The sequence below is a fragment of the Taurulus bubalis genome, assembly GCF_910589615.1.
Source record: "Taurulus bubalis genome assembly, chromosome: 2".
NCBI classification, from domain to species: domain Eukaryota; kingdom Metazoa; phylum Chordata; class Actinopteri; order Perciformes; family Cottidae; genus Taurulus; species Taurulus bubalis.
Window position 1 is genome coordinate 37,039,637 of NC_136590.1, and position 26,270 is coordinate 37,065,906.

The following is a 26,270-nucleotide window of genomic DNA, read 5'->3' on the forward strand; positions in this document are numbered from 1 at the left end:
TCATTTTCGCACTAAAATATATTGACAAAAAAAGTTAAAGGCTGAGCACCTTTTTCTTTAGAGTGTTTGTCTGTACGAATACTCACGGTCCTCGCGGGTTTGGATATACAGGACGTTGCTGCGGACCCCGTCTCCAGCTTGTGTGTAGGCCAGCACCTGAACGCTGTAGTTGGTGAACTTCTCGAGCCCTCGCAGCTCAACCTGTTCACGCTGGGTGGTGATATTCTGCATCTCTCCCCATTCTGGGAAGAACAGGACAGAAAAACTGTTTGAGAGTACAAACAACCAACTCTGATTTCCACAAAAAAACTGTGATATACTACAAACTTGCTTTGCTAAATATGCTTTGGAGGAAATGTAATAACTGCCTGGGTTACGAGGCAGCAGTTGTAGGGAGAAAGTCAACGTGGATTGTTGGTTATACGAAGCACCAAACCAAGCAGAACCATGAATTTGTGGGTTGTGTCCCACACAGTTTATAGGCTACTAAAACACTTTGTTAAGGTTAAAGGTTCAATATGACATTCAGAGTATTAATGTACCAGCAAACTACTATTTGCTATGTAAAGATATAGTGGATTCATGTCTCTGAACATAAAATGAAGTCGCTCTTTCTCTCTGTGTGTGTTGATATCTGAGCTTCTCTGTGCTTTGTTTACAAAGCCAGGCTGGTCGCGTGTGCCTTTCAGTGCATATTAGCGTATATTAAGAGCACCTAACTGGCTAGCTAATGGCCGCACTCTGCACTGCTTTCATACGGCGGCTACAGCTGATACAGCTGTTGCAGAAGTGTAGTGCCCACCCTCCGGTACTCCTCAGGTAAACACTGTTAGCTCTGTCAGCATTGCTGGAATTGTTAGCATTGTTAGCTGAAAGCTACAGGCTCAGTCTTCACCATGTTTAAAGCTCAGTAGAGGTAATAGATATACTCTAAATTTCAAATGTAGCACTTTTTAGAAAATACTGTGGTTTTGAATAAAAATTGACAAAGTCAACATATCCGGTCTCGCTCCACAGTCTTTCGCTAACATTTAGTAGCCTAAACATAACCATACGTTGTACTTTTCTATAATTTATATGGACGTCATTTCCCACAAAACGCATTCACAAATTCAAATTTGTTGTATATGAAATATATTTTTGGGACTCAGGATTGAACAGACAAAGGAGCACAAACACACTCAAGTACTGTAAATGTAATCTCATCCCATCAATATTGATGGGATTAAGAATCTATGAAACAAGGAACCAAAGGCAAATGTTGACACATTAAAATACACACAGGAACAGGAAGTGCTTCATGAGAAAGGTGCAGACACATTAACACATTCTGATTCACAACACTGACAGGCAGGTAGGTGAGTGGGTGGGAGGGGGTTGTTGGTGAGCTTTAAAATGAGATAGGTGATAATTACTCTGCATTGGCCACTGGGCCTGGCCCCCACAGCACCCACCTCCGTCAGGGAAGAGGGACCAAAACACAACCCGGTAGCCTTTCAGCACACCGTGCAGCGTCAGCCGTGGAGGCTCTGCCCATGTGATCACCGCCTCGTCCGACGTCACAGAGATGGCCCGCACGTTCTGCGGAGGCTCACTAGGAACTGGAGAGAGCATCGGCCGAGTGTTAGTGCTACATGGTTCAAATACATGCTAATGTTGTGTCAAGTGATTTTGAGTACTAAGAAAAGCGCTATATAACTTAAATGCATTATTATTATTATTATTATTATTATTATTATTATTATTATTATTATGCGTCATGAGACTTTTCTAACGATTTCTACTTGTCAAAAGAACCTTGGTTAATGCTGTTGCTAAGAAGATCTGACTGATCTGACATGGCGGCTGAAGTACAGATTAATAACTACTCAACACCAACAGCACACCGGCAATCTCTGCTGAAACAAATCAGTCAAATTAAGTAAAATTAGCTCTCAATAGCTCATTGTTCATCGCAATCTTTAAGAACACAGAGAGGAGAAAGAGAGGTGGTGTAAAGGGGGTCGGTAGAAGGGAGGAAGAGCTCTGAGTGAAAGCAACATGAATAGTAAAACAGCTACACCTTAAGGGGTTAAAATGCAGATGAAGAGGGCGGGTGAGCTGAGAGGTGCAGGATAAAATCTGAAGGAAGACAATGTTCGTCTTTAAGGTAATTGCTGCTGTTGGAGCAGCTTCAGAAAATCTGGACAATTACCATCACTATAACTGTTACCATGATCAGTCTATCATTGCTTTCCACACAAACAGGGAATGTCCATATATTTCTGTAAGAATCTATAAGAAATACAAATATGTAAAATAGAGAGGATGAGGGGAAAAAGAGAGAGGGACCAATGGGAGGAAGAGAAAGATAAAGAAATGGAGAGGCAGAGTGGGCAGGCATTTAGAGAGTAATGGGGTTCCTTGTTCCTCTCTCGCTCTCTACCAGCCTAATGAGGGTGCTAATTAAAGTGGAAAGAAAAACGGGGGATGTGCTGGAAAATCATTTTGACGCATATGTATAAATGTATCTTGATATATATATGTGTGTATATATACATTTATATATCGATATATATATGTGTGTGTGTGTGTACATATATATATGTATATATATATATATATATATATATATATATATATATATATATATATATATATATATATATATATATATATACATATATATATATATATATATATATATGTTTGCTGCGTTATTACCATGCAGTTGGTGCATTTGACTATATTTTCTATTGTTTTTGACAAATCAAAGAGATATGCTTGAGGGTTCTTTTAATTTCTGTCTCTCTCCACTCTCCCTCATGTCCTCCCATGCTCCTACACACAGTCTAGCAGTCCACTCTCTCAGTTTGGTCTACACGCCTCTCGCCATCTACGTTCATTTTCATTCATCCTTATCTCCTGGCTTTCCTACCATCTTCCAATGTTGTAGCGTTGATCTCAGAACTGGATGGACCCGTCCCGGCTCTATTGAAGGCCTGGACCACAACCCCGTACTGGGCAAACTTCTTGAGGTTGTCCAAGGTGTACACTTCACTGTCTCCTGTAGCTTTCATCTCCACTATGCTGTATTGGCCGTTGCTGCCCGGACCGTTCTCTCTGTATCCGATCTGGTAGCCTCTGATGACCCCGTTCTGCAGCTCCTTCTTAGGAGCCTGAAAGAAATGTGATGATAGGTATTAATATTTATGTGCATGCCATGTCAAACTTAAACTTGTGTGAGATATTTTTGAATTTTGCAGAAATAACAGTACAACTTAGAATAGTACTAGTAGTAGAGTGATCTCCACCAGGTGTGTCTGCAATGGCCGCTGCTATAAGGTTTGAATGAATGAATACAATCCACAATTGGCAAACCCCCCGCCCTCCCCCGTTTGGACCACAAGTGTATCAGTGTTTTTCACTTGCATGTCTCCCACAACAGAGAAGCTCTCCTTTCAATCCATTTAGATGGCTGCACTGGCTCCGTGCAGGCGAGCATCTCAGCTCAGTCTCACGGGTATGACTGTGACTCGAAGCGTTCATGTAGGTTTCATTTCCATTTTTTTTTCAACAAGATGCATGTAAACTATTGTGTCTATGGTTGAGAGCAGTCGCAGAGCAGCGGTGATGCAGTTCAGTTAGCTGATAGCTGTTAGCCAAACACACCATCCAAAACAATAAAAGTGAGCTAACTGTTCCCCATAGACATGAAGTGCACTGTGTGGCGGTGCACTCAGTTGTGTTATCACTAGCGGCCCCATCCGCCCGGGGGCCGGTTAAGAGTAGTGAGTGAGGAGTCAGCAGACATTAAATGGCAGTATAAAAGAGGCAATAAAAGGTGTTTTGAGAAAGTGTGAGTGACTGCAACCACGGGAGGTCCTCGAGCATTCAGCCATAAATCTGCACCGAAAATATTATGCAGTTTGCTGCATCAGGATGCCAGATTAGCCGTGAACAGACACAGAGTTGCACACTTACTCCCAGATGCAAAATGTGAGAGCTAAACGAGTGCACACTTTCTAATTGATTTTATGATTTTGGTTGTTTTTTTTTGCATTACTCTAACTGATATTTTTACCAATGTCCAGCTCAAAATTATTTGTCACCTTTGTCATCTTTTAACTAACAGTTGTGTCTGTGCTTATCCCTCATTTGGAACTACTAAGAGCACAAATTGCCTTCATTATTTCATGAGAAGACAATATACAATATATTAGTTACTGAGCCTTGTCATAATGCAATGTATTAATAAATTAAATGTTTAGGCATGCTTCAACCTAAAGAACATTTCCGGTTAAGACATACAGGGCATATATTCAGTTTGCAGAACAGTATTAACATTTAATGAACTGTTGTGTAAACAGAGGTATCTGTTCACTGGGTATAATAATAATAATAATAATAATAATAATAATAATAATAATAATAATAATAATAATATAGTGATTTTACCCTCCAAGTAACCCGAATGCTCTGAGATGTCATTGGTGTGAGGATTACTTCCATCGGAGGCCCGTCAGGTGCTGTTGATAGAAGATAATAAGAAAAATCAAGTGTTACTATCAGTATTCTTAGCCCTTATAAATTCAGACATAAAGAATAGCCAAAATGTGATTTCTAGAGGTGAAAACGATGCCTTACGTGCTTCCTCAGTACTGATTGTGAGCTCTTTGCTGGGGAGGCTTCGGCCTATCTTGTTGTAGGAGTACATGCGGATGCTGTAAACACAAGCCGGGTGCAACTCTACAATGTTGGCTTGGTTGTTGGTGGGGGAGATGTTCCTGGTTGTGTACATGTGATCCCAAGTATCTGTCAAATACAAAAAGATTTTAGGTGTTTTAAGACGCGTATTTTGAAAACAATCTGACGTACACGTTTATATTTAGGATACTCACCTGACTTGTTCTTGTACTCAATGTCATAGCTGGTGATGATGCTGTTTCCATCGAACCTTTGGATCCAGCGCAGGTTCATGCTCCTGTCCTTCACCTCCCTCACTTCCAATTCAGGAGGATCTGGTGGTTCTGTTTGTGCATGTGAGAGAGAGAGAAGGTGAGAGCTTTTCCCCTGCAATACTTATATAATACTAAAGTATCTGAATCTGATTCAATTACATTTTCCCATTGGACTCTTTATATATCCACATATACTGTGTTATGAGGCATAATGTTTCAGTCAATTAAAGAAGGTTGTGAGATGTGTACAGTTTGTGCTCGACATACCTTGCACAGTGAGTTGGATGAGCCCTCGACCTTCTCCATAGGAGTTGATGGCATGGCAGGAGAAAAAGACAGAATCTCCTCGCTCGGCTGGGTTCAGCTGTAAGTATCAACACAAACAGAAAAAGGTTACTCTCTGACTCACGGCAATAATGCAAAAGTCTGGGTATTTCTTCCCGTTAAGAGCTGAGAGACATTATGTAGCATTAGTGACTTAAACTGCTTTATGTAGCTCTTATTTTGAAAAAAATGACATTGGCAGAATATATTTGACAGAAAAAAAAGTAAGTTGCTGTTTATTCTCCACACAGCATCTAACAATCCCTCTCAGTTTTGTTGTGAGGGCTTGTGAGTTAGGTATTTGGTATATCTGACCTTAAGCGTAGAGATGACTTCGTCCCCCTTCTTATTGATGGTTATGGAGTAACGGGGGTTCCTCTCAGCGTCAATGACGGTGTCTCCTCTCTCCCATCGGATGATGATGGGCTGCTCGCCACGCGCTGTGCAGTTCAGGTCCTTGGTCTGGCCCTTCCTCGCCATGGTGGTGTTGGGGTGGCTGGTGATCATGGCAGGAACTGAGCAGAATCACAGACATATGTCAGTGTAACGAATGTTATTATATGGAGTAATGAGACGAGGGAACAGAGATGTGGTATTGGAAAGCCAGGATATATTACAGATGTATAGACATCTCTATTTTGCACTTGGTTTTCCATTTTCATTTCACGCTTCAAGCCCCGCTGGCCCTCTTACTCTGCCTCCTCCCTGTCCACCTTCTTCTTCCACTCCTGATTCTTTTCCACCTCCTTTCGTCAGACATAGATTATTGATTGAACGGGTTCCTGCGGTTTTGTTTTCATCACTAATTCATCAGTCCTTTCCCCCACCAAACATTGAGGAGCACACAGACCGGCAGCCAGAACACATCAATCGATAGCAAAGATACCCCCAGTTAGTGATGTGCAGGACGGAGACAAGGTTTTGTTAGGTTCAGTACAGGCTTCACTAGCCTGGGGCAAAAGTGCATCTTGGAAGAGCTGACTCCCCTAAAAAAAAGCTATGGCTTGTCTCTGTGTACAGTATATGTGCAATCCAGGAGATGTGGTTATGAAAGTGTTCAAGCCAAAGAGAGTATGATTGACACTTACTTTTGACAGTGAGGATCATGCTCTTACTGATGTCTGAGCCCACGCCGTTGGAGGCCTGACAGAGGTAGTACCCACGGTCGTCCTCCAGCACGTGTCGGATGAGCAGAGAGCCGTTTGACATGATCTGGATACGGCCGGTCAGAGGGACTGGGTGGTACTGCTGAGGGTTTCCTACACCTGCACCACACAAAGTAAATGCATGTTAGTGCGTGATTCTTCCTTGTTCACATTTTTTAGTTTATATAATGTTGTACGGAGGGATGATGTTACCTTTAGCATGTTTCCACATGACCTTTGGAGGTGGGTAACCTTCCACAGAGCAGTTAAGAACTCCAGCTTTGCCGTAGATACAATCTTGATTGTTGGGCTGCACAACAAAACGTGGTGGCACTGACAAACAAAAAGGTGTGATTAACCTTAATGGAAGAACTAAAAGAAGGTTTTACAGTAAAAGCTAGAGTGTGTAGTGTTCCTAAAATAACATGTGCAATTCTAAGCTCCCTCTGCACATTAGATATCACATCTGATCTGACCTAATTCATCATTATGCCATCTCCCTTTGCTCAATCTCTCACCAGTAACAATCAACTGTCGTTCCCAGCTGACGGTGGCGGCGGCGTTGCTGGCGATGCAGGTGTAGTTTCCATTGTGCTTCAGTGTCACCTTGGAAATTTGCAGGGAGCTCATGAACTCTTTGGTCTCTATTGCGACGCCAGAGGCGGAGCCTGGCACGATGAGCTGGCCGTCTTTGTGCCAGGTGATGCGTATGGGCATGTCCCCAGATGACACCACACAGGCGATGTACATGAGCTTCCCCACTGAGGTAGAGGGGATATCGAAGGGCTGGATGAGCGGCGGCACTGGGGGAGACAGTAGAGTAAAAGTTAGGGGAATATAGGTGACAATAGACGTGGAATGAAGGTAGTGATAGATGTGGATGAGTGGCAGTGTGGCCATCTGGAGTAATGCTGGGAGAGAGAAGGTCATTGGCCAGTTACCCCCCCCCCCCCTCATCTCCTGCAGCCCATAATAGCTGCTCTGGTTAGAGTCCAATTGGCAGGAGGAAGTCATTCCGTTGCCATGGTAATAGAGGTTGGGGTGGGGGTACTACAGCTGAGACATCTGGGGGATTTAATCTAGGCTTCATTATTATTCATCTAATTAAATCAGAGACACACTCACACGCAGGCACATGCACACACCCTTAAACACCTCTGCAGCTGCCCTGCTACCATCGTTACCCCTCTCGCAGACGAAACAAAATATACAAACGCACACTGAAACATAAATCTATCCTAAACCACCATCTAGCTCTGTCACGCATTACTGTAAAGCACTGCACAACTTTGAACATTGGTTTCTCCAATCGGAAGCGGCTAGGTGCTCTGATACCCAGTAATATATTTTGCTAACATCTGTAAACTGCACACATTTGGGGTTATTTTTGTTTCTGCTCTTGCTTTTTCTGAAACAAAAAAGAAAGGCAAAGAACTAATAACGGCTATTTAAGATTTTTCTTTTTTACAGATTGCTTTCTCAAAACTGTTTTAAACGACATTTAGAATTTTAGATGCAGTGATGTGCTCAAAGGAATACCCACAACAAGTAGGAATGTGTCTTTTGGGAAAATAAGATGAAGCCCCAGTACATTCCAATTAAGTAGTCACTGATGGGTCACTCTATCTGGATGTATTTGACCTTAAAACATTGCCCAGTGCGGTTTTATTCCTTTGAATCCATTCGTCACTTCACGCTTACCTTTGACAGAGACATGAACAGTCTGGTTGATTGACACCTGGGGCTGGATCAGAACGCTACACAAGTAGGTGCCCTCGTCTGCGCCCTTCTGCACGTCCGTCAGCCTCAGGGTGCCATTCTCAAAGACCACTTGACGATGATTATCAGGCAGCTGCATGCCGTCCTTCAGCCACTTGATGGAGTAATACGGGTAACCAATCACGCGGCACGTTATGTAGGTGTTCCTGCCCGCCACTGCGGTGATGTCCCGCATGGGTCTGATTCGGGGTGGACCTGGAGACACAGGGAAGAGAGGGAGGGGATGGAGGGAGGAGACAGACAGAAAGAAAGACAAAGAGGTCGGAGAGAGGGGCAGCCACGGAGACGAGAGGTGGTGAAGAGATAAAGGTTGAGGGATAGAGTGATTGGGGCAAGTTGACAGGTGGAGAGGGAGGTTAGTTATGCTCCCTTTACTAAAATCTGATTGAGAATATTTGTGGATTTTAATCTAATAAAATATATGTGTATATGTAATTATGTTTTTTGAAAGTACCCTCAGATAGATAGATAGATAGATAGATAGATAGATAGAGAGATAGAGAGATAGAGATAGATAGATAGATAGATAGATAGATAGATAGATAGATAGATAGATAGATAGAGAGATAGAGAGATAGAGATAGAGATAGATAGATAGAGAGATAGAGAGATAGAGAGATAGAGATAGATAGATAGATAGAGAGATAGATAGAGAGATAGAGAGATAGAGAGAGAGATAGAGATAGAGATAGAGATAGATAGATAGAGAGATAGATAGATAGATAGATAGATAGATAGATAGATAGATAGATAGATAGATAGATAGATAGATAGATAGATAGATAGATAAGAGGAGAAAAGATTTGAGAAGACGAGAGGCGAGAAGAGGAGATGGGAAGTGAGGAGATGGGAAGAGAAGATAGTAACTGCGATCTATGCCTCTCACTAGCCCTTATGTGTTTGTATAGTCAGGTGTAGAGTGCATTTATATTGAAAAGCAGACAGGCACCTCTTACGTTTATGCGCGCTTGGTACTCGGCGCTACCGGCCGAGTTGCGTGCGACGCAACGATACACTCCCCCATCTCGAATGAGCGGGCTGCTGACGTTGACATGTGACACGGTCAGGCCGTCCGACAGGGTGTACTGGCTGGTCTTGTAGGTGGAGTCTCGCACCACGGGCTCGTCGTCCAGTGTCCAGGTAATGGAGGGGGGCGGGGCTCCTTTGGCCCCACACATGAGGGAGAAAGGCTCGCCGGGGTTCACCACCCGCTCGCTGAAGGAAGACACAATGCGAGGAGTACCATCTAAGAGGAGAGAGAAAGACAGAGAGAGAACGAGGAAAAATAAAGGACATAAATACAGAGTGGTGAGAAGTTCTGACAGAAAAGTAGCATGCCCATCTCTATTTATGTATCTATCAATGGCATTTGCAACAGCAAACACTTTATGCACAGGTAGTCAGATGAAGAATAAAAGTCAACAGTTAAAGTAGAAGATTTAAATTTGAAGAGCATGGTTTCCTGTCACTTTGCTGTTACAATGCTGTCATAAAATGCCTGCTGCATCTGTGTGTATACAGAATGTGCACTTGTTTAGTTCCCTGACGGTCTCGGTCCACGTACCCTCGAGCAGAATAATGGAAAAGTCCTGAGCAGTGTGGCCCTTTCGGGAGGCGAAGCACTGGTAGGCCCCGGAGTGGAACTTCTGTGCTGCAGTGATCTGCAAGGTGTCGTTGTGTGGTCCCTGGATGGAGATGTGCTGGTCGGGGACGATGGACTCTGTGTTGCGGTACCAGTTGATGGTGTATTCTGGAGAGCCCTCCACCGTGCATGTGAAGAACAGTGTGCTGCTGATGCCAGTTTTCAGATTCTTAGGGGACAAGGTCACTCGTAGTGGATCTGAGAGAATGAAACATGTTGTTCGTTAGAACTAATGTATAACAATAAAACCTCCAAAGGAAACATTTTCTTTCTTTTGGTTTATGCATTTTCTGTTTCACTGAAAAACAATTTGTTCAGCTGCCATATAAATTAAATATATATTTGAAATATTTATGCTGTACAGCTTGACTCCTTTTTATTTCACATATTGTACTCCCATATTTTGATATCCAAAGACTTCACAAATTAATTTGAGTGTTGTGGTACAACCGTTTTTTTTGTTAAATGATTGGTGGTAAATAACTCAGGTAAAAAGGCTTTGCAACCAGTAATCATCCATGAGATGAAAATACTTTTTCTGCTGCCAGATTTGTAATCATTTGAATTATACTCCTGCATTTACACCGTATATTAGATATTTACTCATTTGCAAAACATTGCAGATTTATCAATTGATTTATAAACACATTCTAAATCCTTTATCAGTTTGTTGTATTGTCAATTGATACCAATTACTCTTTATTTATTTATTTATATTCATTTATACATTAAATTCATAGAGACAGCGAGAAAGGGAGACAGCACAATCAGCGGTGGTGACTCAATCAGTTCGACGCACTCATTAAAAAAGCAGCTGGAGATATCTCTTCACATCTCTGTCCACTTGTGTGTGTGTGTGTGTGTGTGTGTGTGTGTGTGTGTGTGTGTGTGTGTGTGTGTGTGTGTGTGTGTGTGTGTGTACAAATGTCAGTGAGCAATAAGGCAGCTGGTGGTGTGTGCTGGGGGGCATCGCTGTGCCTCCCCTCTACCCCCCCACCCTGTCAGAGTCACAGAGTGTGCTGCCATGATGTGCCCACTGGCAAAGCCTACCTCCTCTCTATTCTCTCCCTCTGTCGCGCCTTCTCCCGCTCTTTGTTTCTTTGTATAGTTTACACAATGTACATTTATCTCCGCCTCTCTAATTATCTGATCACATTGTAGATAATGTCATTCCAGCACGGTCTGGATGTCTGATCGTCCCTTCTGTGACCCCTCGTGATAATCTCCGTCTTCCTCGCCCTCCTCTCTGATGGTGAGCGGTGCTGGCAGCTGTGTTACGGATACAGTCTCCGTGAATTACCGCCCTGTCTCTCTTTTTGAGACCTGATTTGACGGGGCATCATACAGCTCACACATGTGTTTGTCACAGACACACTCTAGGTGCCGACTTATATGTGTGCCTCAAACCAAAAGAGAGTTTCTGAATGTGTCCGTCTGCCAGGCTGATTCACTGAGAAGACAGCGCAGGAGTCTGTCAGGTTGTTAAGTTGTGTGTGTGTGTGTGTGTGTGTGTGTGTGTGTGTGTGTGTGTGTGTGTGTGTGTGTGTGTGAAGTTGCACCTATAACGTGAAGCTGTCCAGACACCTCCTTTGAGCCAAAACTGTTGGTGACCTCGCATGCATAGCTGCCGCTGTCCTCCTGCCTCAGGTCACTGATGGTCAGCCCTGTCAAACGCCGTGTCCAGCGGGCATCCGAGGGCAGCGGGCGACCATCTTTCAACCAACGCACGGTGGGGCTGGGGTACCCTCCAGCTGTGCAGGGGAGCTCGATACTCTGGCCTGCGTGCACCTCCCCTGCTTGGAAACTGTCCAGGATGGTGGGCGAGGACTCGTTGGGGTCTGGAGGGCAGAGATGGGTTAATTTCTTGGTCAAGAGAAAGAGAAAATATCAGACTCACATCAGTAGACTGAAAGCACCAAGCGGCTCACCCATTACAGAGAGCCTGGCTCCATTGCTTTGGCGCGTCTCGCCGCTGTACTTATGTTTGGTGATGCACCGGTATGTGGAGAGGGCATCCTCCTTCTGAACATCAGAGATGTAAAGAGCCCCGAAGGAGGTCAGCGAGAACCTGTTACCTGAGGAAGACACATCCAGAAAAGACTTCCATTAATTTCCCCAAAGAAAACTGCTGACAGACAGTAACACGCAGTAAAAAGCCTGCATTAAGATGATCGCTCTGGTACAAATGCATTGTACTCATTGCAAAACCATATTGTGCAAAGAACAAACAGCTGCCTGACCAGTTGGCACTACCTGCCTGATAATGTAGCTTCCCAAAAACCTGGCACTCTTTCAAGGCCTGGAGGACACACAGCGGTCACTTCTTACACCACCCATAGACAGAGGAGAGACAGATTTACTGCCACTCTACACATAATGTAAAACTGCACCATCATCTCCAACTTATCTAAATGTTCTTCCTTTCAAGTGCCGTGACAAAAGGGGAAGACCAAAGATCAAGTGTGCAACTATGTGATGAGAGCTGCCTGTTCTCTGCCATAGCATGTTGTGCTCCTCAAAGAACTGTGGTAAATAGCCCAAAGTTTGCATGCTGTGCCCACTGATTGGAGGAAGAGTGGTAAACCAGAGGCACATGAATTATCCGTATTACTTCCACATATCATATATTGGAACAGCTTGCCGTAAGTCTGACATATTTCAAAATGGTTGCCGCGATACAGTAAAGTTAGTTGAGGTTTGCCAACATAATTTTGTCTTTTAGCATCTAAGCTACAGGCCAGCAGCTGGATTGGCTGCGTTCAGGTGCACCTGTGTGTTTATCAGCATCAATATTTTATCTACAAGCTCAGTGTTTGTCGGGGTCCTGCGGAAGGGTTGAGCAGAAATACTGAAGGTAGCAGTTATGGACTGTGCATGTGTTTGCATGGAATATACCGCATGACCCGAGAGGGAGGCACAGGCTGCAATTTCACAGCAGCCTTTGTTTGCCCCCCAGAATGACGCCTTACAGGATAATGAGCACTTTAAGACTGCTACTCCCACAACACCGACGACTCGCCTGTCACAACACTCTGACATAGGCAAGGAGAGAGAGAGAGAGAGAGAGAGAGAGAGAGAGAGAGAGAAAGAGAGAGAGAGAGAGAGAGAGACAGAGAGAGAGAGAGACAGAGAGAGAGAAAGAGAGTCAGCTGGATCTGTCAAAGCCAGACTTTCTGTCTTCAGGAGGGGACGAAATACATCCTTCTGAAACAGCTCTGATTAAACAGCACATCACATTATTCCCCTTATTGTCCAAGTGGCTTGTATAGTATCACTCTATCTTTAGTCGACTCTCTCCTTCTCTTTGTGTGAACCCTATCATCGTCTCACTCACCCTTTTCCTCTTTCTTTCTCAGTCTCTAAGCAGAGTGGCAGACAGAGTAAAATATTAATTACTAAATCACTGTGCTCCCTCAGCTTTTATTCATGCTGACTTGACTAGATAACGAGAAACTGAGCCAATGTGCATTATACATACACGTATAGACATGAACACACACACACACACACACACACACACACACACACACACACACACACACACACACACAGCTGCAGCAAAACATGCAGACATGCATGCATGCAGTAGAAAATTGTTAGGGTTGCATTTTATTTATTTTTTCAATAGAACCACATTCATATGATAATTTAATTCAGTCCCTCTCTCGGAGTATGACCATTTTATTAGGTAAGTACTGAGCACTTTTACACAAATCTGTAGTTTGTCCCCAACTCCAACTCATGCATATACACTAAACATCTAGGAATATGAATCACTTTCTGTGTGGACTTTCACACAGAAAGGTCCTAGTTGGGACGCTTTCTTCCTGTTACAGAGGAAGAGGAAACTGTGCCATCACATATGATACTTCACATGTTTCTTCATGACAGACCTTTGAACAAAATGTTTAGACTTTAAGCTGTTTTTGATGTTTTAATAGTTGTACAACTTTTTTTAAGTTTAAGAATTAATAAATCAAAATGATCATTAGGGTAGTAGATAGAAGTGTGTATGGATCCACAAAAAAAAGCTCCACAGGAACCATGTAGAGGGGTAAGGTTTTGTTCAGATATAAATGGTTCTTTAAAGAGTTCTTTCACCCATAAAGAAGCTTCTTAAAAGAAGCTGTATCGCCTCAAGGATGTCAACATTGTTGTCAGTCTCAATGAGATGCATTCATGGAATAAATTGTGCAAAATTGTTTGTGAAGTCCTGATTCAGATGGGCTCCAGAGGGGAACTATTGTAATCTTAACTGGATGCTGGATCGGGAAAATTATGTCTGTTTTTGGCAGAAACATAAGTGTTAAAAGTACAGAATTACGAATATCATCTTTAAAATGTTGACAACAAATAAAGTAAATACAATGTTTTAATTGCACATTTTAGAAAATGTGATGTTTTCTCATTTGTCAACAGAAAGCAAGATTATTTCACCTTCACCCATCCAATATTTAAAATTAAAAAAAGTTGTTTTATATAGGTTAAAGTAAATGAGGAAAATCCAAATGCTCTTGAGATTTCTCAGTGGCAGTATAGGGGCAACTATATGCTATACTTCTATGTAATGTAGCAAATGAATCATACTGTATGTCCTTAGTAAACCTCTCTTGTGTAATAAAGGGTTTCTTTTATTTCATCTAACAAAATGCCTGTGGCCTCGCAGTCACACAGCAGGCCAGACCTGCTGCTGTGACAAATGCCAAAGAGGAGGAAAGAAGAGGGAAAATAATGGAAGTACAAATGTGCGAGAGAGAATAGGAAAAATAAAAGTATGAGAGAGTCTATAAATAGGATACGTACTGTAGCCTGTGTGGGTCCAAGAGTTGTGTGTGAGAGCACCGTGTGTGTGTGTGAGTTAGTAGCAGCCTCATTTTCTCACATGCAAATGAAGGCGTCAGAGCAAAGATAACGAGGCCCATATTTCCACCTCCTCAGTGGGGCCATTATTTATTGATGTTCTGCATCTTTCCCCCTCCCTCCCACTCTCACGCTTTCTTCATCCTCTCCCTGTTGCTAGGGTCTTCTCACTGCCATCCTGTTACGATTTCGGTTTACTTTCAGCAATTATTAAAGCACGAACAGTTTGCAATCATCAAGGACGAAGCAGTGAGTGTAGTGTGACTGCAAAAAATCATGATGGTGAGTTGGTATGTCAATGAAACTAATGGGGGAAAGAATTGTATCAGTAGGTAGTTGCTAAATATAGCAATTCAGATGCAGGTGGGTTTTGTAACCAATCAGAAATATTTTTCCTAAACCATTCAACACAATACACTTTTTAGTTTTCAATCTGAATGTCAATCTAGATTTAGAAAGGCAGTTGAGTCCAATTGTGTGCCTTGAAATAGGGATAATAACAGGGCATTATTTAGCTTTTAAACCCACTTTCTCACAGAAAGTAGTTAAAACATACTTGGGGCCTGTTCATTGGCAGCTCTTTTTGCAGTTTGGAAACTAAGTTGGACTTCTCTCCCCGAAACAGAAAACTAATTTAGCTCTTGGAAGTGATACTGACCTACATGCTTCAAAGGGGCAAATTTCCAAACTATCGAGACTATTCTATTTTAGGAGACAACCTTTTTCCTCTCTTAGCACCAATTATCTTATGACACTAACCTGTCTGGAATACAGCTTTTCCTGTGCACAAAGCATAACAATAACTAAATAAATATAAATTGAACGAATGATCGCGCAGCACTCGCAGCCCTGGGTAAAACCACTGCTGTTCCTGTGGGAGTTCCCAGTATGGACCCCATATCTAATCAGTTTGGAAAAGGCTAATGAGGTATCGAACTCACATCTCTGTTTTCCTCCTGGCAGAGCACTACAATCTGATCCCTGGAGTCTCCATCTTACTCAACGCTGTTGACGGTCAAAGGCAGTGGTTCCTTGCCTTGAAGGGCTTTCCCAGTTAAATGAAGGTTAGCGTATTTTCCCTGCTCATTATGATGACTATAAGCTAACACAAGGAGAAAATGTGCCAAAGCAGCGGCGGGTCAGAGGCTTCACTCCTCCACAACAACAACAGAATAAATCCTCAGATAGATGCCTGCAGCACAACGTGTTCATCCATTAAAGAGATGTGGTCTAAAGTTAGAAGATCAGAAGGAAATTGAATCAAAAAACTCATTCCAACGGCTACCTTCACGATTACGCTTCACAGGGAAAGATGGAAGTTATGCTGAAATGTCTACTCACTACATGAGGCGATAGTAAGAGACAATACACATCACAAATCACATTCCAGTCATATGTTGCAGAAATCCCTGATATGAAATGTGAATTATAATAAAGTAAAGATTTTGTCATTTTATTCCTTAAATGTATTGATACATTGGTGGTAGAGCAGGGTCGTCCTTCAATCAGAGGATCGGCGGTTCGATTCCCCGGCTCTGCTAGACCATTCCAATGTGTCCTTGGGCGAGACATTTAACCCCAAATTGCTCCCGCAATTACCATAATCCATTGGAAGAGGAAACAAGTTCCCTGAAATATGCTTTGGAGATATACTTTGTTTAAAAGCCGTATTTTATGAGCGCAGCAGTGAACTGTAAATATTTTTGCTCCAGCAGACCCGAGTCCTCCTGTTAATGCCAAAGGTAACTGTCTGGTTTGAGCTCCAAATATCCCCACAACTCTGACACACATACACACACACACACACACACACACACACACACACACACACACACACACACACACACACACACACACACACACACACAAATGAACACATACGGCACATGGACATCAAAGTTAAGTTAGTTGAACGTCATGATAGAAAAAAGTGGGCCCAAAAATCGCATTTTGTTTCTCCACCATATACCCTTGCTCTCAGCGGCATGTTGCAGAGAAGAATTTGAAAGAAGGTGAGAAGAGAGAGGGGGGGAGGACCGGATCAAAGACTTGTGACTGTCACAGAAAGAAGAAGAAAGAACAAAAAACGCAGTATATTCCGGAGATATTCTCTGCGGTGCTGGAACGTGCTTGGTGCTCACAAATGCAGACATGCCAGGCACAAACACACACAGAAACACCTACCAGGCTTAAAATAGGACACAAAATATTTCCCGGCTGGAAGGAAAAATAACAAACTACGTTATAAAATTAGCACAGTGGAGTCAGTGAATGGCAGTGGTCCAGTTTTGCAGCGGAGGAATGTGTTAAAGCAGAAAATCAGCCCTGTTGAGCGGAATGACTTGATTTAGAGAGCAACGAGTGGAGAAAGGAAGAAAAGACAGTAGGGGAGAAAAGCAATAGGAAAGATGGAGGGTAAACTGTGGAGGAGATAACAGTCCACGTCTGTGTTCTCCCTTCCTTTCAAACCTTTATGCAAAAAAGGGGTGTTGCATCTGTATTCAAAGCGAGAGCCCACTCCACCCTCCTTTTGCTCTCTCCTCTCTCTCTGCTGTGTACATTAAAAGCCAGAGTAGAAGCAGGTGTCAGCCAATTAAATATATACACTTTCCTGGCTTTTATTCTGCTGCACACTTACTTAACATCTATGAATGGCACCCTCTTAACTCCTTTCAATTCACATTCAAAGCAGGTTTTATTGGCACAACTGATGTGTAACAACTAATTGTGCAATGGGAGCCCACCCCGCTGCATCTTCTCCATAAAAGAGACTTTGTTAACACGACCAAACTGTTCAGACGAAGCACGAGTCACGCTGCCAGTTAAGACTAACACTGCATGAGCAATATCTGAATCTCAGCATTCAATTCTCTTTTTCCCCTCCCGCTTCTCTGTCGCTTGTTCATTTTTATGGAAGGGCGACGAGATGCAAGACGTAGATGGAGCCGCAGCTCTGTCATGTTTTCATTAAAAAGCCACGCTTCAGTGTCTAATCCTAACTGCTGTCCTCTTTCCTAACCAATTCTGACTGCTTACCTCATCTTTCAATCATGTTCTCCCTGCCCTGCCCCTTGCCACTGTGTTGTGCTGTGCACCGACTCACCCTGGGTGGAGAGGATGCTAGAAAGTTGAGGGGAGAGAGGTGAGGTGCGGACAAAGGTGGAGGTTGAGCAGAGAAAGGGGGATGAGAAAGAGCAGACAGACAGAGCAGAGTCCAGTTTCCACTGCCATGGGACCACGTCTCTTCCGCTTCACTTGACTGCTGTGTCCCAATTTGCCCTGTGTGACTTTAAACAGTAAACACTGGGGGAGGGGAGGATGCGGAGGGGTGGGTGAGGGATGCCTATCGAGAGGCTGAATGGCCAGTCGAGGACAGACATAAAACTGATCGTATGCAAAAGACGTTGTTTGCGTGGATATAACTCAACGCAATGCTGCAGAGACGCCACGTTCCCCCCCATAAACCCATCGTAACCAGACAGGCCGACGATGCTGCATAAAGCTAAATGGACCATCTCAGATAGACGGAGCGCCGTGGAGATTAAGCATCAGTAGAAGCATCAGAGGAAACGAAGGATGTAGGGGAAGAGGGTGGGCGGATAGGAGAGAAATGGGGAGAGATGTAGAAATAGGACTCCATTATTCATGACGTGTGTTTCATGTGCTTGGTGACATCTGGGACAGCAGTGATAATGAGAGTCCCGGGAGAGAGAAACCACATACACACACACACACACACACACACACATCCCGATGCACCGCACATACGGAAGTGCACTGTGGTCAAAACACCGACCCTTACACTGGATATCCCATTAACTCTTATTGAGCTGTTCATCGCAGGTGCACTGAGGCTTTAACACTAATAACTATATAAAAGTAACTATATAAAAAAAATGTCACTCAGTCAAGGCAAACGCCCGGCTCCTCCACCTTGTTTTGATTTAGCGGTAGATAAGAGACAGAGTTGGCTATATGGTGTGCGTCTTCCATCATGTGTGTGTCTGTGTGTGCGAGTGCGATGCGATGTACTCCAGCTTAGCCCATGGCCTGGGGCAGAGAGCTGCATTAGCGGGACTGAGTGAGCGGCCTGGTCCCTCCCTATTAGAGTGCTGGTGGCAGAGGAGTGTCACTGCCCAGCATGGATAGAGAGAGAGAGAGAGAGAGAGAGAGAGAGAGAAAGAGAAAGAGAGAGAGAGAGCTCTGCTGCTGTCACACACACACACATACATTGTTTACCAGAAAGCACAGTTGAAATCCGAGCCAAATGTTCATGAATAAACTCTGAATCAAAGTATCAAATATCTGACCCAAATGCTGCGAAGCTTTGACCGTTGCCAATGGTAATCAACATCTAAATAAGTATTCAAATGCAACAGTTAAGTTGTTTATACGCATGACCCCAAAAACCCCAAATAGCCCGTGATAAAAGGAGTTAGTTATGAGTCCGCCGGATAACGTTGTGTGTCGATAGACCAATCAGACATCAATGACAGGTCTTTTATTCGTATGTTGTCAGTCTACTTATTTTAAATTGGTTTATAGACCTACATATGATCATATTTGTTTTCATGGGTATCTCTGCAAGTCATTTGACGTGGTTATAGCACATTTTGTAGTAGTTTTTAGTTTCAATAACAAAGAAAATCAATGAACTCTTTACACATCAACAGCAAAGTAAAGTACCCTATAAGTAAATAGCGACCGAAGGTTTGACAGCGTTTGTCATCGTTCCCACACTCATCGCCATTTCAATGCACCGGCTTACCTGGGTTCAAACCCAATGGCCATGCATAAAGATGTAAAGTCAGCAGATTTTTTTTTTTACTCTGACAAAATCTGCCACGAGAGAAAACAAGCTCTAGCAGCTGCATATCCGACTGAGCATACGCAATCGGCACGCTTGCTGTGCTTAAAGTCCGTGGAGTCACACATTTTGGGCTGCATGCTGACGTCCACATCGGGTCAGCACACAGACCCAAGCGTTAAGTGTGAATTGGCCTTAACCTGCCTGTGGAAAGCATTGTGCAAAAAGTTATTATCACTGATTTGAAAATGGTTTTAAAGTGTGTTTCACATCCACTGGTTACTGGTTCTGCACAATAACAAACAGCAGTGGAAAGAGTACTCAGATTCTTTACTTTGGTAGAGGTAATAATATCGGAATGTAAAACAATTCTATTACAAGTAGAATTCCTGCAATCAAAACTGTACTAAGTAAATATATGCAAAGTGTGTCAAGAAGGAGCTCATTTTAATATGTAGAGTTGGGTAGTTTAATCTATAATAATGAATTTAATAAAACATTATCAGAACATTTGTGTATTCTGAATTGGCAAAGTAACTGGTAACTACAGCTGTCAAATAAAAGTAGCTGAGAAAAAATTACAATATATAAGTAAAGAAGCAGAAAAAGAATTTACTACAGTAAAGTAAAGTACCTCAAAATTGCCCTAAATGTGTTTCCAATTTGACTCTGACAAACAGAAAGTCCTGGTCAGATCATACGATTAATAGAAACAAATAATTGGCAGCTTAATCAGTGCCCCAAAACTCATAGTAGGCACAATAAACCTGGCAAAGTGTACATACTGAGAAATACGGTGGCCGACGCAAAAACTCAAATGACCCCATCTAGAGTGCTTGGTTCCTCGTTCTGGAGAGAAAAGACTCCACGTCACAATCAGACTGACCCTAGTTGTTTATATTATTGAGCCCCAAAGAAAGCAGTGACTGCTTTCTTTGGGGCTCAATGCTGTACTATCACTGTTTTATATACAGCATGCTGAATTGTTGACTGAAGTCTAAACAGAGTTTTACTGAAGAGAGAAACATAGAGCGCAAACAACTCCCATGCTGTAACCATGTTGAATTATTGACGTGCTTACACAAGCTATTTACTTTGTACATAACCCAAAAAACAACAACATCACAACCTTTTTCCTCAAACTTTTCTATCACATTAACCCAAAGCAGCATTCCAGATCTGCGCTCCATCTTTCACCTTCCCGCCCTCTGCCGTCAATCAGGGCCCGCTGTGTTGATCTGGACTTTATGTGTGTTTGGACAGCTAATGTGAGGCGGATCAATAGGTCTGATTGAGAGGTCATGTTGGAACATAACACTTGGATGGATCCCATTTGATCCCTGATCATGTCTCCTCGCGGCCCACGGACAACCAGCTGCATTCACAGAAACACGGTATAGAAATATGTTTTTTGAAATCCCTCCATCAGGGTCACTTAAGTGGGAAATCTAACACTCAAAAGAAAACCTGACTAAAGCACAATGTTGAGTGCATCTATTTTGGTCTTAATTATGACAATCTGATTCTGGCATACTCTCACAGTTTTACTTCCCTTTGACCTTATCTTTTCTCATCTAAATTATGCATTAATAAACTTGTGTATGTAAAATGTAATGACTTGATTTGAAAGAATGTCAGCCTTTCTTACTGAAAGGACCACAGAAATGAAGACTGAGGGAGGAAAATTTGAACAAAACTTCTTGCCGCTGCTACGAGCTGCTAAATAGAGAAGCATTTCCTTAAATGCACTTTCTTAGTAGAGCCTTCTGTAATCTCCTCACACTAATCCCTCTTCCGCCAGCCTAAACAAAAGAGTACAAGAAAGCGTGAGGAAAGTGGTAAAACCTCTTTACTAAAATCCTATTTCTTAACCCAATCCAGGCCACATAAACCCTTCACCTCTTTTACTCTAAGCCTTGACACAAGCCTTCGTGCTTTCCTCTGGATGTGGTTAGCAGTGCAGATTAACAGCTATCATTCACAGAGCCAGTAAATAGAAAATATTTGGTCAAATAATCTGCTCAGATATTGAAAATGAAAAATCCCAGTGATGGGAATGTGGTGATTACTCAGGAGCAAGATCTGAAATCTATAAAAAAAAAGATAAATTATCATGTTACTTTAATAACAATTTGTAATGCATTAGTGCATGTGCTCTCTATCTCATGTTAGAACTTTATACACTCACATTTTAAGTTGTTGATATTGTCTTTAAATTACGGTCAATTTATTTTTTATAGTGTTTTTCCTAAAATATCAAAGTGCCACCTAAAAAAAAGAAGAAAAAAAGGCAATGTTACATGCAAATTAAAGCTAATCCAACGAATTATACTTTTTTTTGCCCCTGGTGTATTACAACTGAGTCCTATTTTAGCAGGTGTATTCTATTGGAATTTGTTGTAGCAATATAGTCGCATTCTAATAGCTCAGCAAGTGCCATGTCATCATAATTACCAGCAGAAACAAAAACACAAGCAGCAAAGACCACAGTTTTTTAACAAACTGTAATCATCTTTTAAGTCACATAATTGGAAAAGTGTGAATCCACACCAGACTTCCCGAGCACACACACTCTCCCTCACTCTCAGTTGATATATTCTCACACAGCCTGGCTTGAAGAGTGAGATAGTGGCCAGATTCATGTCAGAGTGATGTGCTTGCAGGGGCTTCCCCATCTCTCCCTCTTACACTGATTGACACTGATAAACATACTCATGCTGCATGCGTGTGTGTGTGTGTGTGTGTGTGTGTGTGTGTGTGTGTGTGTGTGTGTGTGTGTGTGTGTGTCTCAGTGTGCTTGATGGAGCAACAAAGAGAAAAAAGGCATGGGAGAGCGACGGCAGCAGCCTTAGAGTGCGTACGTTTCTGTGTCCGGGAGCAGACGTGTGTAGTAGTGTGTAAATAGTCAATAATAGCCGACACTTGTCAGCCCTCTGCTCTGTACACACAAAGCCTGTGGTTGAGCCATTGTTGAACTCCGCCTCTCTACGGCATCAGTTCCCTTCACCTCCCCCCCTCCCCCCCGCCCCTCACCCCCACAAACTGGGCCTCTCAAGCAGAGATAATTATGCCTATTGTACCCCTTTCACACACAGACAACACACGCGCACACACACGCACACACACACACACACACACACACACACACACACACACACACACACACACACACACTTATTTGTTCTAATTCACACACCCACCCACGTGCCTACTCAACCTAACTGAGTAAAAGATGGCTGCCAGCACCCCATCTGTTCCTGCCCAGCTCTCAGTCGCTCTCAGCACAGTGGGGCAAAAAAAATCCGGAGCAAGTGAAAGAAGAAGAAACAGAGGTGAACAATCTGCAGAACAAGTGCATTGGTACATTTAGTTGCATTGGAAACTGGATTTGAGAGGTAAAAAAATGAACACCGCTTTGTTTTTTCATTTGTTACACAAATGATTTCGCAAGAAGTTGCTCATCATTAGGTTTGGGGGTCACCACCATATGTTTGCATGTGTGTGCATGGACATAATGGCGGCACCATCAGCTGCATGATTTGGTCTTTATTGTCCCCCACTAACCCCTGTGGCCATGCGGTGTGACATGTGGGACAGAGGCAGGAGAGGAGGAGGGAGGGCCGAGGGAGGGATGGTGTGAGACTTGAGGGTGGGGGGGGACAGAGGGCAACAGTCGATGTGGGTATGTTCAATGAGCCCTGGGGACGCCACGTGCTCCCTGTCCTCCTCTGTCACACCACGTCCTGCTGCACCCAGGCAGCACGAGCACAACAACAGGACAGCCGTCACACAGCAGAGCAGAGCGCAGCGCAGCCTTAATGTATCCTGAGTTAATGTTTAATGAGCGCTCCATATTCAGGCAGCTTCATGCAAAATCTGAGAATGGCTTTATTGTGTTACTTTTGAGAGGTGTGTGTGTGTGTGTGTGTGTGTGTGTGTGTGTGTGTGTGTGTGTGTGTGTGTGTGTGTGTGTGTGTGTGTGTGTGTGTAGGGGGCAGGCTTGCAGATTTGTACTTTGCAGAAGCAATTGTGTGTGTGTGTCAGACCGGTGTTTACAAGAGTCGGCTGTGTCCCAGACAAGTGTATCTATTAATGTATTCCTGCTCTGAGTGCAAAAGCACAGATTTACAAACAGACATCGTGTCCTAACACACCACCGCTCTCCATGTGGTCCCTCTGCCTGTGTCACCTCTCTCCTCGCTGCACCTGTGCAAAGCCTTATGACACTAACTTTTTAATTAATCTGTACAAAGGAAAATCTACAGTATGTGCATGAGTGAATAGTAATATATATATATATATATATATATATATATATATATATATATATATATATATATATATATATATATATATATATATAATAATTGAACCATTGTTAACTTATCAAGGTCACATCATATATTTCATATTTATATTTAAATATACAAACAGGCACATACACTGTATATATCGTATATGTAAAGGCCCAATCAGCAGTGTACATATTTATATGGTCCAAACCCGCTTACAACCCATGTAATAGACTAGTTTTGACTAAACCATGATGTGCTGTGAACTATTCATGGTTGTGATTTTAAACTAACATTTTAATCCATAAGTCCGTCTCTTTCTCTGTTTTATATATCTGTTTATACCTCATGTAAACTGAATATCTTTGGGTTTTGGGAGAGTTAGTTGGAAAAAACATGAATTTGATGATGTCCCTTTTTGCCGCTGTGGGAAATTCTAACGGGTATAACCAGCAGATCAATCGATGATGATCGAAATAATCGCTGGTTGCAACCCTAAATATAGTCGTCGAGGCAAAAGCGGAGATGGAGCACCGATCAATTCATCCTTTTCAAACTCAACTCACTGCAAATCCGTTTAGCTTAGTAGCTAACTTTCTTTAAATCTTTCTTTCTATATATTGTTATATAGGTCCAGGTGTTGCCAATTAACTCCTGTGTGTGTGTGTGTGTGTGTGTGTGTGTGTGTGTGTGTGTGTGTGTGTGTGTGTGTGTGTGTGTGTGTGTGTGTGTTATGTGTGTGTGTCTCTGTTGAGCCGCTTGACTTCCAGCAGGGACCCCAGGGGCAGAGGATTGATCGGTAATGTAGCCTGTAAGTGACCTCACAACCCGGTGACACCCATTAGGATCCAAGTTCAAATTAAAGGCCTGATAACTCAGCATTTACACACCGATAGGTTAAACACAGGTTAAATCCACCTTACTTTCAACACCATAGGGGTTTAACAAGACTGAGGAAGTTTGTCAATGGGTCTATATGCATGCAAAACACATCTGCATCTTGTACAATTCAAGCTTGAGCTTGAAGTTTGGAGAGAGGATGAGAGCAAAAAATATACAGAGGAAGAAAAAGAAAATAGTGCACAGAGTATTAAAGATGAGTGTGTGAACTGTTGCTGTGTGGAAGAAGAGTTTTCTCATTTGTTTTGATCTAACCTCATCCATAAATTGAAATGTTGCCCTTCTGTCATTGCTTTTCAGCTCTGGGTTTTACGTGCATGTGTATCAAATTACTGTGCAAATACATAAACAAGGCCAAACTGTGTGGCAGGTGGATTAGATGGAGCATGGTTGGGTATCTTCTGTGGACCACCATGTGGCCACAGCCATCTGCTGGTCCAGTCTCTATTCATCGGAGCCACTCATTAGCTTTCTGCTGGTTAGACTGACGTCCTCGATCTGCAAGCTGAACCCTCTCTGTGTCCCACTGTTGTTTTTATTCCCGTCCATAAACCCTCCATCTCTCTGTCCTCGTTCCAGCTCTCCTCCTTCAGATCACTGCTCAGACTAGCAGGCCTCCATTGTCTCAGAGGGTCACACACACACACACACACACACACACACACACACACACACACACACACACACACACACACACACACACACACACACACCTACACACACACACACACACACACACACAAAGCTTAACTACAGGGGTGGCATGGGACGGAGAAGTGAGAGGGAAATAGGTCATTCTGCCTACACCCCTCCCCTCTTAAACCCCATCACTGTCCTGGCTGGACAGGAAAGTGGGGCAGGCAAGGACACACACACACACACACACACACACACACACACACACACACACACACACATACACACACACACACACACACACACACGCACGCACATGCTTGCACAGCTCCAGATGGGTAACATGTGTGTTTGACAAAATGGAACCTGTTGGAGTTCAGAGGGCACGGCTGCGTTGTGTTATGTCATCAACTCAACCTTCAGACCGGTATGTGATCGCATTACTGATCAGGGTCTTCGCATAGCGATTTCTCAGTGCCAAGGCACAGGTAAGTCAAGATGAAGTAGACTTATTCAAATTAACTTGTTTTAATTTTTTATCTAAAAGGACAGAGGGTCGTTGAGTCACTTTTGTCATGTTAATTTGTATTCAGATGGTGGACCGTCGTGAGATTTAGCATCGGGTCTGTGGCACAGATGTGGCTCGGAAGGTAGATGACTTGAATGCATCAATACCTCCAATATATATTATTTCTTTTGTGTTGCAATAATGCAACCAGCCAATCACAGCCCACCGGAGCATTGTTTTAGAAATTCAAAGAAAGTTTGGTGCCGGTTGAATGCTTTGACTTGCTGTTTGCAGTGGATTTCAGCAGACAATGTCCCTCTTTATCCACACAATACCAGGCAGAGTGTGTGTTACCAAGAGAAACAGCTAAAGGGGATTTGAACAAAATAAAAGACATGCGAGCCAATTGCGTGAGTGTGATTGTTTGTCTATCTCTC

At 42.9% G+C, this 26,270-nt stretch overlaps 1 protein-coding gene across 3 annotated transcripts in view; it reads right to left on the minus strand.

The window, feature by feature from the left end:
- LOC306732774 (cell adhesion molecule DSCAML1-like) overlaps positions 1–26,270 on the minus strand; it is a gene marked incomplete at both ends in the record, with an annotated part of 51,390 nt that overhangs the window by 9,956 nt on the left and 15,164 nt on the right. For 2 of the 3 annotated variants that reach the window (XM_079213934.1, XM_079213936.1), the window contains 16 exons: positions 87–242; positions 1,455–1,601; positions 2,918–3,158; positions 4,438–4,508; positions 4,627–4,794; positions 4,881–5,009; positions 5,208–5,304; positions 5,580–5,779; positions 6,353–6,529; positions 6,623–6,742; positions 6,928–7,212; positions 8,111–8,383; positions 9,138–9,434; positions 9,753–10,028; positions 11,390–11,668; positions 11,759–11,905. In XM_079213934.1, coding sequence (XP_079070060.1) covers positions 87–242; positions 1,455–1,601; positions 2,918–3,158; positions 4,438–4,508; positions 4,627–4,794; positions 4,881–5,009; positions 5,208–5,304; positions 5,580–5,779; positions 6,353–6,529; positions 6,623–6,742; positions 6,928–7,212; positions 8,111–8,383; positions 9,138–9,434; positions 9,753–10,028; positions 11,390–11,668; positions 11,759–11,905 — 3,063 coding nt within the window. Of the gene's footprint in view, positions 1–86; positions 320–1,450; positions 1,602–2,917; positions 3,159–4,437; positions 4,509–4,626; positions 4,795–4,880; positions 5,010–5,207; positions 5,305–5,579; positions 5,780–6,352; positions 6,530–6,622; positions 6,743–6,927; positions 7,213–8,110; positions 8,384–9,137; positions 9,435–9,752; positions 10,029–11,389; positions 11,669–11,758; positions 11,906–26,270 lie in introns of all 3 variants that reach the window. The other variant, XM_079213935.1, reaches the window with a different exon arrangement.